The sequence below is a fragment of the Budorcas taxicolor genome, chromosome 22 (assembly GCF_023091745.1).
Source record: "Budorcas taxicolor isolate Tak-1 chromosome 22, Takin1.1, whole genome shotgun sequence".
NCBI lineage: Eukaryota > Metazoa > Chordata > Mammalia > Artiodactyla > Bovidae > Budorcas > Budorcas taxicolor.
Window position 1 is genome coordinate 21503001 of NC_068931.1, and position 16185 is coordinate 21519185.

Below are 16185 nucleotides of genomic sequence, written 5' to 3' on the forward strand. Positions count from 1 at the left end.
AAAATAAAGAATAACTGTAAGCGACTTTTAAATGAATGGTCCTTTCTGTGGGCAGTGTTTTCAAAAGTAATTATAGTCTGAAGTCCAAAGACTCAAATAACAAATTCTTCTGACCAAGGGTAATTTGCCCAAGAAGTAAAAACCTCCTGACAGTCCTGCTAAGAAAAGAGCCAGGTAAACCTCTGCCAAAAAGTCATCCCAATTCTAGGGATTTATCCTAGCAAAATGAAAATTTATGTTCCCATGAAATCTCCACCCAAATCAGTAGAGCAGAAACGGTGGTATGACATAAAGAAGCAAAGAGATCAGCCTCCAGATCAAATGCGTAGAGCAGCTTTATTTGTAACCACAAAAAATTAGAAACAACACAGATGCCCTTGAACAAGTGAAAGGATAAACAAACCGGTGCATGCGTGCTCAGCTGCTCCGATCGTGTCCGACTCTCTGCAACCCCGTGGACTGTAGCCCACCAGGCTCTTCTGTCCATGGGATGCTCCAGGCAAGAGTACTGGAGGGGACTGACATGCCCTCCACCAGGGGATCTTCCCAACCCAGGGACGGAACCTTCGTTTCCTGCGTCTCCCTCATTGCAGACGGATTCTTTATCACTGAGCCAAAACTGGTTCATCCATACAATGGAATCTCACTCGGCATGAAAAATAAATGAGCCACCAATTCACCTTAGATGGATCACAGGGGTACTGTGCAGAGTGAGATAAGCCAGTCTCTAAAGGTTACATACAAACGATTTTATTTCTATGGATGGCTTTCTGGGAAAGAGCAAAGCTATAAGGAGAGAACAGATCCCTGTTTACGAGGGATGGGGGTAAGGGGGTGTCTGACTACAAAGGGAAGGCCTAGGAAATCCTCCACATTGCTGGAATTGCTCTGTATCCTGTGGTAGTTACAGAATCTACACTTGTTCTGGCGCATAACCTCCAAAAATGTACTGAATCACAATACTGTACACTTGAAATGACTAAAATACCCTAAATCAATTATACTTCAATTAAAAAGCCAATAGGTATATTAAAATTCACAGGACTGAACATCAAAAATAAAAATGAATTTCACTGTATATTGATTTCTTTTTCAAAAGTTCACAAATTCTTTGACACTTCTCCCAGAAAACAATGGTATCTAGTTCCCTGGCCCTTGAATGTGGGCCAGGCTTGGCAACTTGATTCTAAGGAGCACAGTGCAAGGAGATGGATGGTTAGGAAAAGTGATAGAACATCACCTGATCCTGGTCCTCGCTCTTTAGAGCCCTGAATGGCCACATAAGAAGTCTAGCTATCTGGAAGCCGCCATGCTAAAGGTATCTGGTAGAGACACCAAAGAGACATAGAGAGATGCCCAAGGAACTCCCAGTTACTCACATCTTCCTGGTCCGGACACCAAACTTTCAACTGAAGAGCCTGTGAGATGGTCCTGGGCCCCACCATCACCTCGCTGCAGCCTCATGAGAGACCCTGAGCCAAAAGGGCTCAGTTGTCCCGAAATTCCTGGTCCAAGGAAATCGTGAGCAATAATAAAAATGCTGTTGTAAGTAACTTAAGAGTGCTTCTGTGCTTCGGAGTGATGTGTTCACAGCCAAGGACAACTGCCATGTGACAGATATTTCCTGATATACCATCGTGTCTATTCTTCATCCATTTCATCCTCTACTGAGCACTTGCTATAGCCAAGAACTATCCATGGAATGGGGAGGGAAGTGCCAGAATCACCAGACTGTGACAGCTAAGAGATGAGAGTCAGGGTTGGGGGGCGGTTCTGGGTTTGGGCAGCTGGTCGACAGTCACGTTCCTCACTGAGGCAGGATGGGTCTGGGGGAAGATATCACAATCCCACGTGGGCACAGTGTGCATTCAACATCCCCAGAACACCCAAGAGGAGCTGTCCGGGGCAGCTGGGGAGCTGGGCTCAAGATAGCGTGGGGCCCCAGATGCCAACAAGGGGGCTGTCAGAAAGCCCTCAGAAGCTGCGCAGGAAAGGAGGTAAGCTGCAAGAAGGCCTGATCCTGGGACAGAGCTGAGGGCAGGAGGGAGCAGAACGCTTGAAGAGCTCAGGCAAGGTGGATCGCTCACCATCACACTTGGGACAGCGAGCGTTCCTCAGAGGAGATCCTCGGGAACGGCAAGTGCTGCTTAGAGATTAAGTGAGATAAAGGCTGGAGGGTGTCTGGGCGTGAGTGACAAGGTGGCACAAGTGGTAAAAGAATCGCCTGCCAGTGTAGGAGCTGCAAGCGACCTGGGTTCAATCTCTGGGTCGGGAAGATCCCCTGGAGAAGGAAATGACAACCCAGGCCAGGAGAACCCCATGGACAGAAGAGCCAGGCAGGCTACAGTCCCTGGGGTGGCAGAGAGTCAGAGCACACACCCGCCATGGCAAGGGCACTGTAGCTGGGCTGGTGGGGAGGGAGCCAGACAGAGGGGCTCAGACAAGCTCGAAAGACACTTGGGTTGGAGGAGGGGTGAAGGCAGAAGACAGGAAGGGAGGTGGAAGGATGGATGAAGGAGGTGTTAGTCCCTCGCAAGTCAAGCAGGGATCCCAGAGGGAAGCAGGGGTTGAAGGTCCAGTGGAAAGGGGCCTGACCCAGCCAGGAGAGGGGACACAGCTGCCCTGGTGGGAAGGAGGGGGGACGTGGAGAGGGGCACACAGGCTAGTCGGGGCAGGAGCTGCGGATGAAGGTTCTGCTTTGTCTCTGCAGTGACAGGGAGGCGGGGGAGATGAGGGAGGGGAGGAACGGGGAGGGGGGGTGCTGTCCAGGGAAACAGAAGCACAGCCTGCCCAGGCCCACGGAGCAGTAGGGCTGGAGACCACGAAAGCCAAGTGGCAGTCCCCAGGGACACGCAACAGCACGATGCATTTTTGGTTTTGTTCATGACAGCCCCACAGGGGAGATGCTACGTTCCAAAGTGTGAGGAGAGGGAGCGGGCTGGAACTGGGGCCCAGCCACTTCACCCACTCTTGTTTCACTCACTCTGGTGCCTGCATTGGCCCCAATAGAGCCTGACACTGAGCAGACATCCACGAAAGCGAGGAAGGTGGGAGAAAGGGTCATACCTGAAGCCTCGCTGGCGAGCTCCTCAGCCCACCAGGAATCAGTGGTGATGTGGCCATGGGCTTTGGGAGACCCTGCTCCAGGGCCCAGGCCAGGTCCTGAGCTCTTTGTCCTCCCAGGCATTCGTCACAAGGTGGCTTTGCAGTCACTGCCTGACCATCCTACTCTGTCTTCCTTTCCCTGTTTCTCCCTTCCCTCGATTTTCCTCTGGAATCATTTCCTTCCCAAATTTCTGGCTTTTTCTCCTGTTCCCTTTCTTTCCCTTCATGTTTCCACTACATGGAATGGAAGTAACTTCTCAGTCATGTGCTCACAGCCGGCAGGCCCTTCTCACTCACCCAGAGCCATCCGCACCTGATCTCCACACGCCTCCCATCTGCTTCTCACCCGCATGGATGGCCTTCCCGTTTCCTTTCACCCACTCACCCCACCGCTCTCTCCAGGAGGCTTTCTGGACTGCGCAGTTCACATGGAGTTTCCCCACTTCTGATGTTGCTACAGGCCAGGCTGCCTACATTACACTTAGACGTGAGTCACATGCTGCTTCAGAGGCAATTTCACTTTTCTGACTTATTTCTCCAACCAAGCACCACAATAAAGGAGATGATTATCATGTGCTGGGATCAGTGGCATCGACAGAAATAAAGCTTCCCACTCAGCCCCGCCTGCTCCCCAGCCCTCAAAAAAAAATAAAATAAATAATCACCTGAACTATGAACTCAGTCTATGAACTCAGCAGAAATATCCCCCTAGTTGTGTTCACTCCGTAGTGAGCCTGAAGTCAGAAGACATGTATGTGAGCTCTAGCCATCTTTGTATGTCTGTCCTGAAAGTAACGTGACTTTAGTTTTCTCAACTTGGAGACGGGGCCTACATAGCCCATCTCCCCCTCCTGCAGGGCTGTGTGAGGACCAGCCAGGCGAGCCTGCGTCCCAGCGCCTTGTGAACTGCACAGACACGCCGTGGTTCTGCTCCTGGCGTATTCAGGGATGAATCACCGTCCACAAAAATGCACCCAATTCTGGGAACAAAAAACCACTCATATCCGTGACTATTGTTCTGGACAGGGTGCCCAGCTGCTCTCTTTTCCCTGCCCCCAGACACCCGGCCCTGCTAAATCTGAATGGGAGACCCCAAGACTAGATGGGCCTCCTCACCTCCAGGCATGGGGCACTCAGACACCAGCCACTGAGAAACTCCCTGGTCGTGCAGAAGCCAGAGGTGCTGGTGGTTTATGGAAGCTGCGATCTGAAGCCAGCCAGGCTCTCTTGTGGCTGCAGCTATGATCTGATCCTGAGAAGGGGTAATAGATCCCTCTTAGGTGAGTGCCATCGCCTGAAATAAAATCTCCCCATAGCCACCGCGGTTGGCAAAGGGCTGAATCTCCCCCGGGGGCAAGAAGGGTGGCTGGACTCCGCGGGCACCCCTCCAGTCTCCCAGATCCACCCTCTGCTCGGAGTCCCCACCACTCACTGTGGCCACCTCTGTCCCCCACCGCCCACCCCAGACACACACACCAGCTCACAACTCTCCTCGCCCTCCCCACGCCCAGCCTGGGCAGCAACAGTGAACCAGGAAGGCTCGGGGACAAACGGGAAAACGGGCACGAGTCAGTGCTCCCCCACCTGGCCCTGCAGGCCTGGCCCCACAGAGCAGACCTCACGACCCCCACCCAGGAGGGCCCCAGAGCACTCACCCACCCCTGCCAACGGAACAAGAAACGATGCTGACCGACAGTGAGCCTTCTCTGGCCAATCCCAGGCTTCCTTCCTCAGGGTATGGCCTGGGCTTGGTGTGGAAGAGGCCAGAAAATAAGGTTTTGAGGCTCGGAAGAGCTGGTTGTATACCTCACTCAGCCAGTTTGTGACGGAAATTATGACATGCAAGTCACGTTTGGAGATTAGGAACCTGACAAAGATGTGAGGATACTGGCTCTTGAAGGCCCTCCAGTTGCAGGCATCGTGTATATAAATACAGCCTGCACTTGTTTCACTTAACCTTCTTCGGTTCTTTTATTGGGGCTTATTGGGTATCAGGCACTGTTTGAGGAACTCTGAGCTGAGTGGGGAGTTGAAATGCACCTTCTGCTACTGAAGGTTTATAGCTGGTGGGGAGATGCTGAGAAGGGATGAAGAACCAGAGCGTCACAGGTGGGAGGGGGCGAGGGGCCTGCACAGGACGGGGAGGGGGCCAGGAAAGGCAGCAGAGATGACCCGCAGGCATGGTCTCCCTCCAGGCTGGAGGCTGGGGGGCAGACTGGGGAGAGCTACAGGCTTGAACCATCAGGGCAGCCTCTCTGTGAAACTGCAAGCATTTCAGCACAGTGAGGGATGGGGAGGGATGGGGAGGGAAGGACGGTCAGGACCGACTGGGAGTGGCAGACAGTCCCAGAGAGGCCTTGGTGTCCTGTGACAAGCTGCGACTTTATCCTGATAAGAATGGGGAACCACCAGCAAGAAGGCAGCGGCAGCAGCAGAAAAAGCAGGTTGCAGGGTAGATCAGAGCACTTATACACAGAGTCCAGATGGGAGCCCGGATAAATCGGGAGTGGAAAGCAAGGGATGGGATAGGCGCAGAGGAGCTGAGGCTGACAAGCAGTTCTCATGGTGTTTCCAAAGAGGGAGACACAGAAGGGGTGTAGCGAGCAGGTCTGGAAGAAGGAAGCTACTCGTTCCATCTTAAACATTTCTTACCTACATTTCCATATGTACAATTTTATAACTCGTGTTGGCTGTCAGGAAGGGAATGTGTCTCCGCAATATGTTGAGGCCCTACTCCTCAATGTGATGCTATCACGGCCTTTGGGCAGTAATTGGGTTTAAATAAGGTCACGAGGGTAGGACTCCCCCCCCCCCCCCCCAATGGGATTAGTGCCTTTACCAGAAAAGCAAGGCTTCCCAGGTGGTGCTAGTAGTAAAGAACCCACTTGCCAGTGCAGGAGACATAAGAGACACAGGTTCAATCCCTGGGTGGGGAAGATCCCCTGGAAGAGGGCATGACAACCCACTCCAGTATTCTTGCCTAAGGAATCCCATTGACAAAGGAGCCTGGCAGGCTACAGTCGAAAGAGTCAGTCTGGTCTCAAAGAGTCAGACACAACTAAAGCAACTTAACACACACACACACAGAGGACAAATAAACACTGAAGAAAACAGACTTTTCCCTCACAGAGCAATGCTGACATGGGACGTGGTACATACGTTACAGATGATACAATACACAGATATAATGCTATATTTTAATTCTGGTAGAAAATGTTAAGAATAGCTCCCTTTGGGTGGTAAGAAAGGTGATTTCTATTTCTTCAGTGTGCTTTTCTTTAGTCTCAAAATACATACACAGGCTCATTCTGTGATGGGAACAGACGCTTTGTTTGTTTCATAAGGACAGACTCTTTGCTCTCTGGCCTTCCCTTCCTTGAATCTAGCTTTGTTAGCTGTAACCTCTCCCCAGCAATGTCTCCCTAATTCCACACAAACAGCAAAATGGAATTGCAAGTGTGAAGATGCCTTAGGGTACCAGACATACACATATCAAGATACACACATTAACTTGAGTAATAAAAACAATCCAGACGACTCAGCTTGAACACAAAAAGAAAGCAGCTTTTTACTTCTGTCATCACTGGGAAAAGTATCCACACTTTCCATAACTCCTTCCAGCACTATCTGCAGGTCACAGGTCACTCTACTTACCAAACCCTGAGGTCATGGCTCTTCTGCCTTATCCATCCTATTTCCATCCTCTTGGACTCACTCAGGCAATTAATGATCCACTTTCATCCCCATCTGTGGGGATATGAGGATCTACCTTTCCCGGTGAAAATCAGGGACAAACAAAGAATAAATTCTAACAAATGAAGTTCAAAAATGGAGAAAGTTACATTACCATATGTAAAATAGATAACCAGTGGGAATTTGCTGTGTCTCAGGGAACTCAAACAGGGACTCTGCAACAACCTAGGGGCTTCCCAGCTAGCTCAGGGTAAATAATCTGCCTGCAATGCAGGAGACTCTGGTTTGATCCCTGGGTCGGGAAGATCCAGTAGAGAAGGAAATGGCAACCCACTCCAATACTCTTGCCTGGGAAATTCCATGGACAGAAGAGCCTGGTCCATGGGGTCACAAGAGTAGGACACGATTTAGTGATTAAACCACCACCAGAGGAATGGGATGGAGTGGGACGTGGGAGGGAGGTTCAAGAGGGAGAGGACATATGTATACCTATGGCTGATTCATGTTGAGGTTTGACAGAAAACAACACAATTCTGTGTAAAGCAATTATCCTTCAATTAAAAAAGTTATTTTTTTTTTAAGTGAAGAAAGGCCACCCTTGAAGGGAGGGCGCCAACTGCTCTCTATCATCCAAGGAGAAGCAGCTAGAACATGTCTGACCAGAGGCTTCACAGAAGGGACTTCTGCATGGACATGGTTGGGTGAGAAGACCCCTCTTCGACTCTAATGCCTTTGATAATTCAATCATTCAACAGCTATTTATATGAACAATGTGCCAGGCACTGTTCCAAGTTCTAGGGCTAGACCAGTAAACCAAGCAGACTAGGAAACCAACCAACCAACCAAACCTCAGGGAGCAGCAGGCCAGCCCCTCAAGGGCCTGGGTGACCCTGAATGGCAGGGGTCCCTGAGGGAGGTTAGGAGCAGAGAAGGGCCATGCTCTGACCCTGTTTCCTCCTTAGCTGGTCACACGGGCCTGATTCCTACACTGTTCCCTCCATTAAAACCCAATGAATGGACCCCATCTCTAAGTTTTCATTTTTTCCTATTAATGGCCAGGTTCCCAGGCAAGGAGGGAACCTCCACCTCACTCCATCAAGACTTGCTATAAACTACGGTGAGTAAGACATGGGGGGGGGGAGGTGTTAGCCCAAGAATACACTACTTAGGGGATCAGGGAGCCCAGAAACACCCGTTGAAGCTGTGGACAAGATGGAAGTCAGGGAGGCAGTGGAGACTGTGCCCCTCAGGTGGTGGTCAGTCAGCTGCTTCCCCGCGGGTCCGCCACTCACACCCCTCCAGCTGCCTGCAGCCTGCATGATGACGTCAGAGGGCAGAAGTCCCCTCACGGTGGTCAGGAAGGTTGAAAGCCAGGTGTCCAGGGTGTAGCACACGTTATAGTAAATACGAGCGACTTCACTTTCCTTTCCTTTCTCCTTCATTTAATTAAACTACAGATAGAGCAGTAGGGGGTCAAGGATGGGAACACTGGATTTAAATATCAGTAGAGGCACTACAAAAAAATTTGCTGATTGGCCATCTCAGTCATAGCAAACACACTTAGGACACACAGTGACACTTAACGAAAGGACTGTGAACCCAAAGGGAGCGTTAGAACCCATAACCTAGTTTTTCATCTCTTTTATTAAAAAAAAAAGTTAAATATATGAAAAAGTACGGAAAATAGTATAATGACACACCCATATATCTATAATCTAGCTCTAACTCAGTCTATCTTGTTTCCTCTATATACTCACCCACCTACTTCTTGCCCCTCAACCAAGATTATTTTGAAGCAAATTATGATTTCATCTATAAATATTTCAGTATGTATCTCTGAAACACACAAACTTTTCTTTTAAACATAGCACAATATTATTATACTTTAATAATTTTAATGTTAAATATTGTTATTCATTTTATTTGTATTAACTTAACTTTAATAATTTTTAATATCAAAAAGTCATTGTTCAGGTTTCCCCAATGGTCTCAAATATTTGTTTGTAATGTGTTTGTTTGAATCAGCATCCAGTTAGAGCCACACATGGCAACTGGTGGATATATCTCTTAAATCTCTTTTAATCTAAGGTTTCCTTCCATCTCCATCTTCTCCTTTACCATTTATTTGTTAGAGAAACTATAATTTCCCCCAATCTGGATTTTGTTGATTACATCCCTGTGGTGAGGTTTAACATTCACTGTAACAATTTCCCCCATTCTTTCTTTCTTAGTTAAGAACAAGGCACAGAAACACAACCCAATAAAATAGCTAAAACAAAACAAAAAGCGGTCTGATTGCCTCCGTAAAGGACCAGATGCTGACAAACTCAAGACTGGAAACGCCCCACAGACGTGGAACCAGCTACTCAGATTAGAAAACCAGGTTTAAAGCCGGGACCCTCCTGAGCTGGCACACACAGGCAACGGGGCATCAGCTGCAGGAGGCACAGTGTGGAGGTTACAGGAGGTGACTGTCCTCCATCTGAGGACAGGAAGGTTGCAGGGACACTTCAGAGAGAAATAAACCATGGAGGGGAAAGAAGGCTGGAGGTGGGGGGGCGGGGGTTGCTCCTGAGTTGGTTTCAGCATGTTAATCAGTTTTAAATCTGCCACCGTTAAAGACGAACATTTCAGAGTCCAGAGGAGGAGGGCAAAGGCAGTACTGTGTTTTCCAGAGGGAAGCAGGTTGGACTCCGAGGGCAAAAGGGAAAGACTCCCAAGAGCTTCTGCACTGGAAGGACATAGCAGAGCTCACTGACTTAACTCACAGCCTGTGACAGGCAGCCCCCTCCGCCCTCCCCTCGCCCCGCACGGAGAGCATGTGCTCTGCCGGTTTTCTAATAATGGGACACAGTTGGCTACAGGCTCCGGAGTAAAAAAAGACTTGACCTTAAATCCCAGCTCCTCCACTTAAAAGTAGTGTGACCTTAGACAACCTGCCTAAGCTCCCTGTGCCTCAGTTTCCTCATCTGTTAACTGCAGACACCACTGTTGGTCTGCACTAACTCTTGTGAGGTCAATGGGGTTGTAATGCCGAGGCTCACTGAAAAGTGCCTAGGGCAAGCCCATTATACGTTAGCCCTTCACCCCCAAAGATTTCTGCCAGACCACCCCCACCCAGACCCTGGCAGGGAGCCATACCTGCGCCCGCTGGACATCCAACTGGGTTCCTGATGCAGTCTGTGGCCATGCATGGCACAAAGCCAACTGACCCGTAAAGGGTTCAGTCCCATGAGCCTGATCTCAATAGCCCAGCTCCAACCAACTGAGCTAATTACAATAGACTGGGACTCAGCTCGGGTTGGAGACGCCCATAGCTGTTCATACAATATTCTCAAACAGTTTTGTCCTAAGATGCTGTGTGACACAATACACTGGCCAACTTTACTAATGACCTCATCTTTAAAAAATCTTAATGTAATGTAACAAACAGATGTGTCCCTTAAGAGGATTAAGGTGGAAATTCATTAGAGCAGTAATACCAGTGGATTTGTGTTCTAAAACTGATGCCCATCAATCAACTCAGTGCACGCTTCGTCTTAGTGCTGCTCAGCCTCAGGGAGAACCCTGGAGAACTGGGCAGCCAGGTCTTTACCCTCAAGGCAGCTATGTGTGAACAGGGGGGGCATGGAAAACCCTCTTAGCCCTGTACTGAGTCTAACCTAAATGACCTCTAGTCCCCGCTGCCCAGATGGCAGTGTGCACAGGAATCTTCGATGCATCTTGGGAAAACACACATTCTGACTCCGCAGGCCGGGGGAAGCCTGAGAGTGCATTTCGCAGAGCCCAGGTGACACCCAGCCCACATGCAGAGGACCAAGGTTCCGATCCTCACAGCAATCAGCTGTCTTGCAGGTGGCGTAGCCGAGGCACCAAGGGAACCACGAAGAGAAAGGCAGTGAGAAAGGAAGGAACAGGGCACCGTCCAGGCTAATCCAATGAGAGGACGGAGCTCTGGAACGTGGGCGGGCTACCTGGAAGGAGGAAACTCAAGACCCAAAAGGAGAGTCACTAAGGGCTCGGACCTGGTGCCAAGTGCTGGTCCTGGAACCTCCCACTCACATGGTCCGCTGACTGTTTTTTTGCTTCTGGCTCTTCGGCTTTGAGATGCAATGTCCCAGCGCCTGACCCATGGGGTGGTCTCGGGCTTGGCAGAAGGATGCATGCCTGGGACAGCGCCTGGCACAGGCAAGTGGCCAGAACCTGGGAGCTATCGTTCTCTACTCTGTAGTCCGCAGCAGCCACGGAAACATTTCCGGAATTAAGTGATTAGGCCATAATTGCCATTTTGACACACACGCTAGTTAGCACTTTTCTGTAATGTTCTACAATTTCAGTTTGCCTCTCAAAAAGAAATAAAAATCCTTAAGAGTCTTTGCCTTTAGCACCAATCAATCCAAATACATTCATGCTTTGAAAGGTCCAAGATTCTGTTAATTCTACTGCACAGTTTTTTCTAAATTAGAAGCCCTATGATTACAATTCTTTTTAAGGCACTAAACCAGAAATAAACACCTGTTCATGCAGCATTTGAAAACAAAAGGCCTCACATAGTCCAGATAAAACATATAACCACCAGAATAAACATCTCCCCAGTGAGAAGACCGCACCTATTCTCTGTACTGACCTTTTTATTAGTAGACTAATCATTTATTTAATCATCTTCAAGGAACTACTATAAAAAGCTGGGGGGAGGGGAGGCTTCAGTCTAGCAGCTTGGAAAAAAAAAGATAAAACATTATAAAAACAATGTGTTGTTTCTGTCCAAGTCAATGGTTTAAATGAACAACTAATTTCCAATGGCCTCAGCAAACAAAAGATACACTTATACATACTTCCCAAGGTTAGGAAAAGATACATAGGCTCAAGCTTGGGCTGGGAAGGATGTGAGTGGTAAACCAGTTCAGAGGTTCCCAGCACAGAGACTCCTTAGGGGAACTTTACAAATTAAGACCCTCTGCAGGGTCTTTGAGGGGCATGTTACACAGGTGTGTCCACTTAGTGAAAATTCATCTAGCTGCTCACTCGGAGCCTGCACGCTTTTCTGGGTGTATCATCTACTTCGAGCAGAAGTCTGCACTCCCAGGTCAGATGGCTGAGGATGCTAAGACTTTCCAAAGTTTCACAGTCACGCTTTTCCCCTCTCACCACCCAGAAAGTCCTCTGCCCCAGAAACTCATCTTCCTGCCAGGCCGGGCTCAAGGAGACCCATGGCAGGGGCATACCCACTCCCGCACCATTAGCTAATTCATAGCCAGGTTGGTAACAATTTGTTTCCCCCTCTGGCTGTGAACTCTACCAGGTCAGCAATTCTGTCTCTGTGCTCTTACTCATGCTAGTAACATTCGCTTGCCCCAGGCCAAAAAGTACCTGGCCTAGAAAACTGAGTCGGGAACTCCCCATGTTAATGGAACGGAAGCCAGAGTAGATGCTGAATTGGCCAAACGACTGGTCCAGAGAGCAGAACAGCAGTGGGGTCTCAAGTCACACGGACCAGGTTTCAACATCAGCTCCCCACTCTTAGAGAAACTAAGTTACTCAACTGTTCCCAGCCTCAGTTTCCTCATCCATCAAACAGGTCCAGTAAAAGTCTGCACTTGACAGATAGGTGTAACATGGAATGAGATGCCACTCTGACATCCCTAGTAGAGCACACACCTACATACCAAGCACTCAAAACTCATTAGCTCTGTCTATCACAGATGGATCATTCAATCTGGGAGATTTCCTGCTGGAAATTAACCAGCATTTTACAATAGTAATGCACACCTGGGCACAGAAATGCCCTGAATTCTGCTTTATAGAACCCTGGCTAATACAACCAGCCACTGAGTCGGCTCTAGATGTGAACAACCATGCCACACATCTGACGGTACCACAGGGGTCTTCCGGCAACAGACTCTGAGACTGAGGCTGGCCAGACCCCCCCAAGACAAGGGATCAAGGGTATCTGTGGGACGTCTTCAGGTTCCGTTTATTCCACAAGGGTCATTGCTGAAAGTCCTGTGAGCCAGTGCAGCTGCTGAGCTGTGGCTTCCCCAGGGGTAGGGGCGGAGGCAAGCAGAATGCTGGGGCATCAGGATCTCCTACCAGACCAGGAACACGGGATCAGGCTACGGGGCTCATCCATGGAAACATAAAAATGTATGTCAGTTTCCAGCTTGAAAGGTCAACCCCGGGTTTGAAATCCAAGGAAACCACTTCAAGGTCACAGGGCCACAATTATGAGTCTTCTGCGGTTTCAACCAAGGATCACTATAATCAGAGACCATAATGAATGAAATAACCATGATGCTGAAGAAGCCCTGCAAAGATTTTTAACTGAATCCACTGATTGAGGAGAACCAAGTAACTGACAAAGTGATCCTGATAAGCTGAATCCACAAGACATCTTTCTGTCTCCCCATCTCCCAACCCAACCTTTCATGACCACAGGGGTTCCCGGACTATCCATCCTGCACCAACACAGAGAAAACGAGACAGCACTGTCCTGCTCCTCATTCCTGAAGACGGGTTACTCATTAAATAGTGGGGGCTGGGGAGGGGAGGGGGGAGCCGTGACATACTACCAACAGACACCACTGCCAAAGTTCACCGGTTTCCACATCAACCTCCCTCCCTTCTTCCAAGGCAGGTGAACATCATACGGAAACCTAAGGAATTTTTAAAACTTAATTTTGTTCTTTTTGTCATCAAGTGTTATCGCTTGCAACTATTTATCAGTTGTTGATCCTCAAAGAATAAATCATCTACAAGCTTTGATATGAACCCTAAGCAGGGGGTGGGGGGGGGGAAGTACCAGGGAAGTAATTCAAGATACAGTCACTCTATTTAAGTGGGAGGAAGGGTTCTCCTGGGTAAACTAAATGGTTGGCTTTGCCCAGCTCTCTTTGCAACACACACACTTTGCAAGATGCCTGTTCCGTAAAGGGTTAAAAAAGAAAAAGGAAAAAAAAAATCAAGCCATTCTTCCCAGGGGTCACTCATTTCGGGCTTTGTGCGCGCGGGCCGCCCCTTGGCGCCCCCGCCCCTCCTCCCACGGCCACTGCTCCCCCAAGACCACCTGCTTCTAAGAAAAAAGGGGCTGCTCTGAGCACGATCGCTGCGCGCTGGCGGCGTCCTCCGCGGCGCCCCCGCGGGAGGAAGGAGAGAGGTCCCCGGGAAGCGTGCTTTATCGCGAGGGTCGCGCTGCCGCCTGCAGCGGCCCCAGAGGTCGAAGAGGTTTTGTCCCGGGCGTCGCTCGGGGCTCTCCTCGAAAGGAACAGAGTCCCTAGGGCCCGGGTTCTTTCCGCGCGGAGCTCGGCGCCCGCCCGCCCGGGTGCGGGGACCGACCGCCGGCGTCCGAGCCCACCCCGCCCACCCGGCCGAGCTAACGGCGAGGCGCGGGGAACCCTCTGCATCCCGCCTCGGGCCGGCGCCGCACCTGTTCGGCCTTGCCCGCCCCCGCTCTGGGCCGGAACGCGGGGCGCTCCTCCCCGCCGGCCCGGGCGATCCCAAGCCAACCGCCGCGCGCCCGGACCCCTCTGCCTAACGGGGAGAGGGGAGGTCTGCCCTTGGGCGCTGGTCCCCCGGCCGCACCCAGCTCAGCTCGCCCGCGGCGCCCCTACCCCGGCGCGTCCCGCAGCAGGGACTGCGCCCAAGGGGCCCAGCCCGCCCCCGGCCCCCAGCCTCCCGCCTGGCGGTACCTTGTGCGGCGCCCGCAGCAGTCGGTGGACCCCGGCCAGCTGGGTGCCGAGCGCGAGGTCCTCGCGGAACGTGAACAGCGGCGGCCGGCTGGGCTCGGGGAAGTTGGTGCTGTTGAAAGGGTCCGTATCGTCCAAGAACTGCACCCGGCAGGCCAGCGTGGCCATGATGCATCCCTGCCCCAGGGGGGGCGCGGGCCCCGGGATCGACGGGGGTCACCGCAAGCAGGGGAGGCCGCGGCCGCCGCTCGCTGGCTCGCGGGCTCGCAGGCTCCGGCGCGCCTGGCTGCAGCCCGGGCTCCGGCCGCGGGGGGCGGGCCGGGGGCGGGGCCGGCGGGCCCCCTCCTCCGCGGGCTCGCCGGCTCCTCCCCTTCTGCGTCCCCCGCGCGCCTGCCGGGACCCACGCGACTCGCCGCCGGGAACGCGAAAGGGAGAGCGGCTCGCGCAGTATCCGCAGCCCTGGGCCGAGTGCGCTGGCGGAAAGACCCCCGACCCGTCCCCCCACACACAAAGCTCCGCGGGCAGACCCCGCAGCGCGGACGCCGCCTGGGCCCCTGGCAGCACGTGCGCCCCGCCGCCCGGGGCGCCCCGGCCGAGCTGCACCCCTCTGAGCTAAGGGAACCGAGGTGTGCGGCGGGTGGGGGCATGGCCGTCCTCGGGCATCTTATCCATCTGAAAGCAGGCTTAACTCTTTCCAGATGAAGGCGGCGGCGGCCGGGCTCCTGCTGCCTGGATTCGGAAAGCCCCAGCTGGGCACCAGGAGGCGAGGAAGCCCCCCGCCCCACCCCACCCCGACAAGCAAGAAAGCAAGCGGGGTAGTGGCAGCCACCTGGAGCCCTGGGCAGGGTTCCGGGGAGGTTTCCCTCGGAGAGAAGGAAGCTAAGGAGGAGGGTGAACCGGCGATCGCTGGCAGCGGTTCTTAAGAAACAAGCCCAGGAGGGAGGCTTCGGGGGCTGCGCATGCTGGTTGACCCTCCGCATCCCCACGGCCTCTTGGCCAGTGAGGTCTGCGAAAGCGCTAAATGGATGTAGTGGGGCCGCAGGGGCGCTTCCGGCAGGGTCACCGAATTGCAGGGAGGCCGCGGCGAGCGAGGGACCCACCGGGCACGGAGGGACTTGGAGGGAAGGTTTGCAGCCTGCCCGCCTCGGCCTGCCCCGCGCCTCGAGGCTTCTCGCTGCTCGAGGGTGACCCCCTTCGTTTCCAATAAGAACTCCCGGCTCTCTCCATTCCCAGGCTATGGCCAAGGTCGCGGATACCCTCGTGCCTCATGCAGGTCTCGTGGAATAAACTCAGTGGCTCTCAACATCCGTGTCTAAACAAGCTGATTTTGTGACATGTGGCTCCCCTTCTTCAACGGGAAGAAACCCCGCGTCCCACGCTTAGCCTCTTCACACTCACCTGTGACCTTCCGTTTCTGTGGACGCTCCCCGTCGCACATGCAGGCTTATGCCTGTTCTTAAAATAACCATGATCCGTGACACCTGCTCATTCCTGCAGAGCTAGTTCTCTCTGCACGAGTCCTTTGGACAGGTCAGTACATCAACCTCACCATCAGCTCTTGGGTAGAGGCTAAAATCCCATCCCCTTTGAACCCCTGCCTCCTACCCTCTCATTTTCATCACCATTTTCATTTCTCCGCAGTGAGGGAGGCCTCCATTCTTTCTAGCCTCCCCATTTCTCACCTCTGCCCTACATGAATCCCAGC

General features: G+C 52.0%; 1 protein-coding gene across 4 annotated transcripts in view; it reads right to left on the reverse strand.

The window, feature by feature from the left end:
- The window catches only part of FHOD3 (formin homology 2 domain containing 3), a 530296-nt gene extending 515565 nt beyond the window's left edge, over positions 1-14731 (reverse strand). For all 4 annotated transcript variants that reach the window (XM_052660257.1, XM_052660258.1, XM_052660256.1 and 1 more), the window contains exon 1: positions 14484-14731. In XM_052660257.1, the coding sequence (XP_052516217.1) occupies positions 14484-14648 (165 nt within the window). In that variant the 5' untranslated portion in view covers positions 14649-14731. The remainder of the gene's footprint in view (positions 1-14483) is intronic.
- Positions 14732-16185: the final 1454 nt, after the last annotated feature.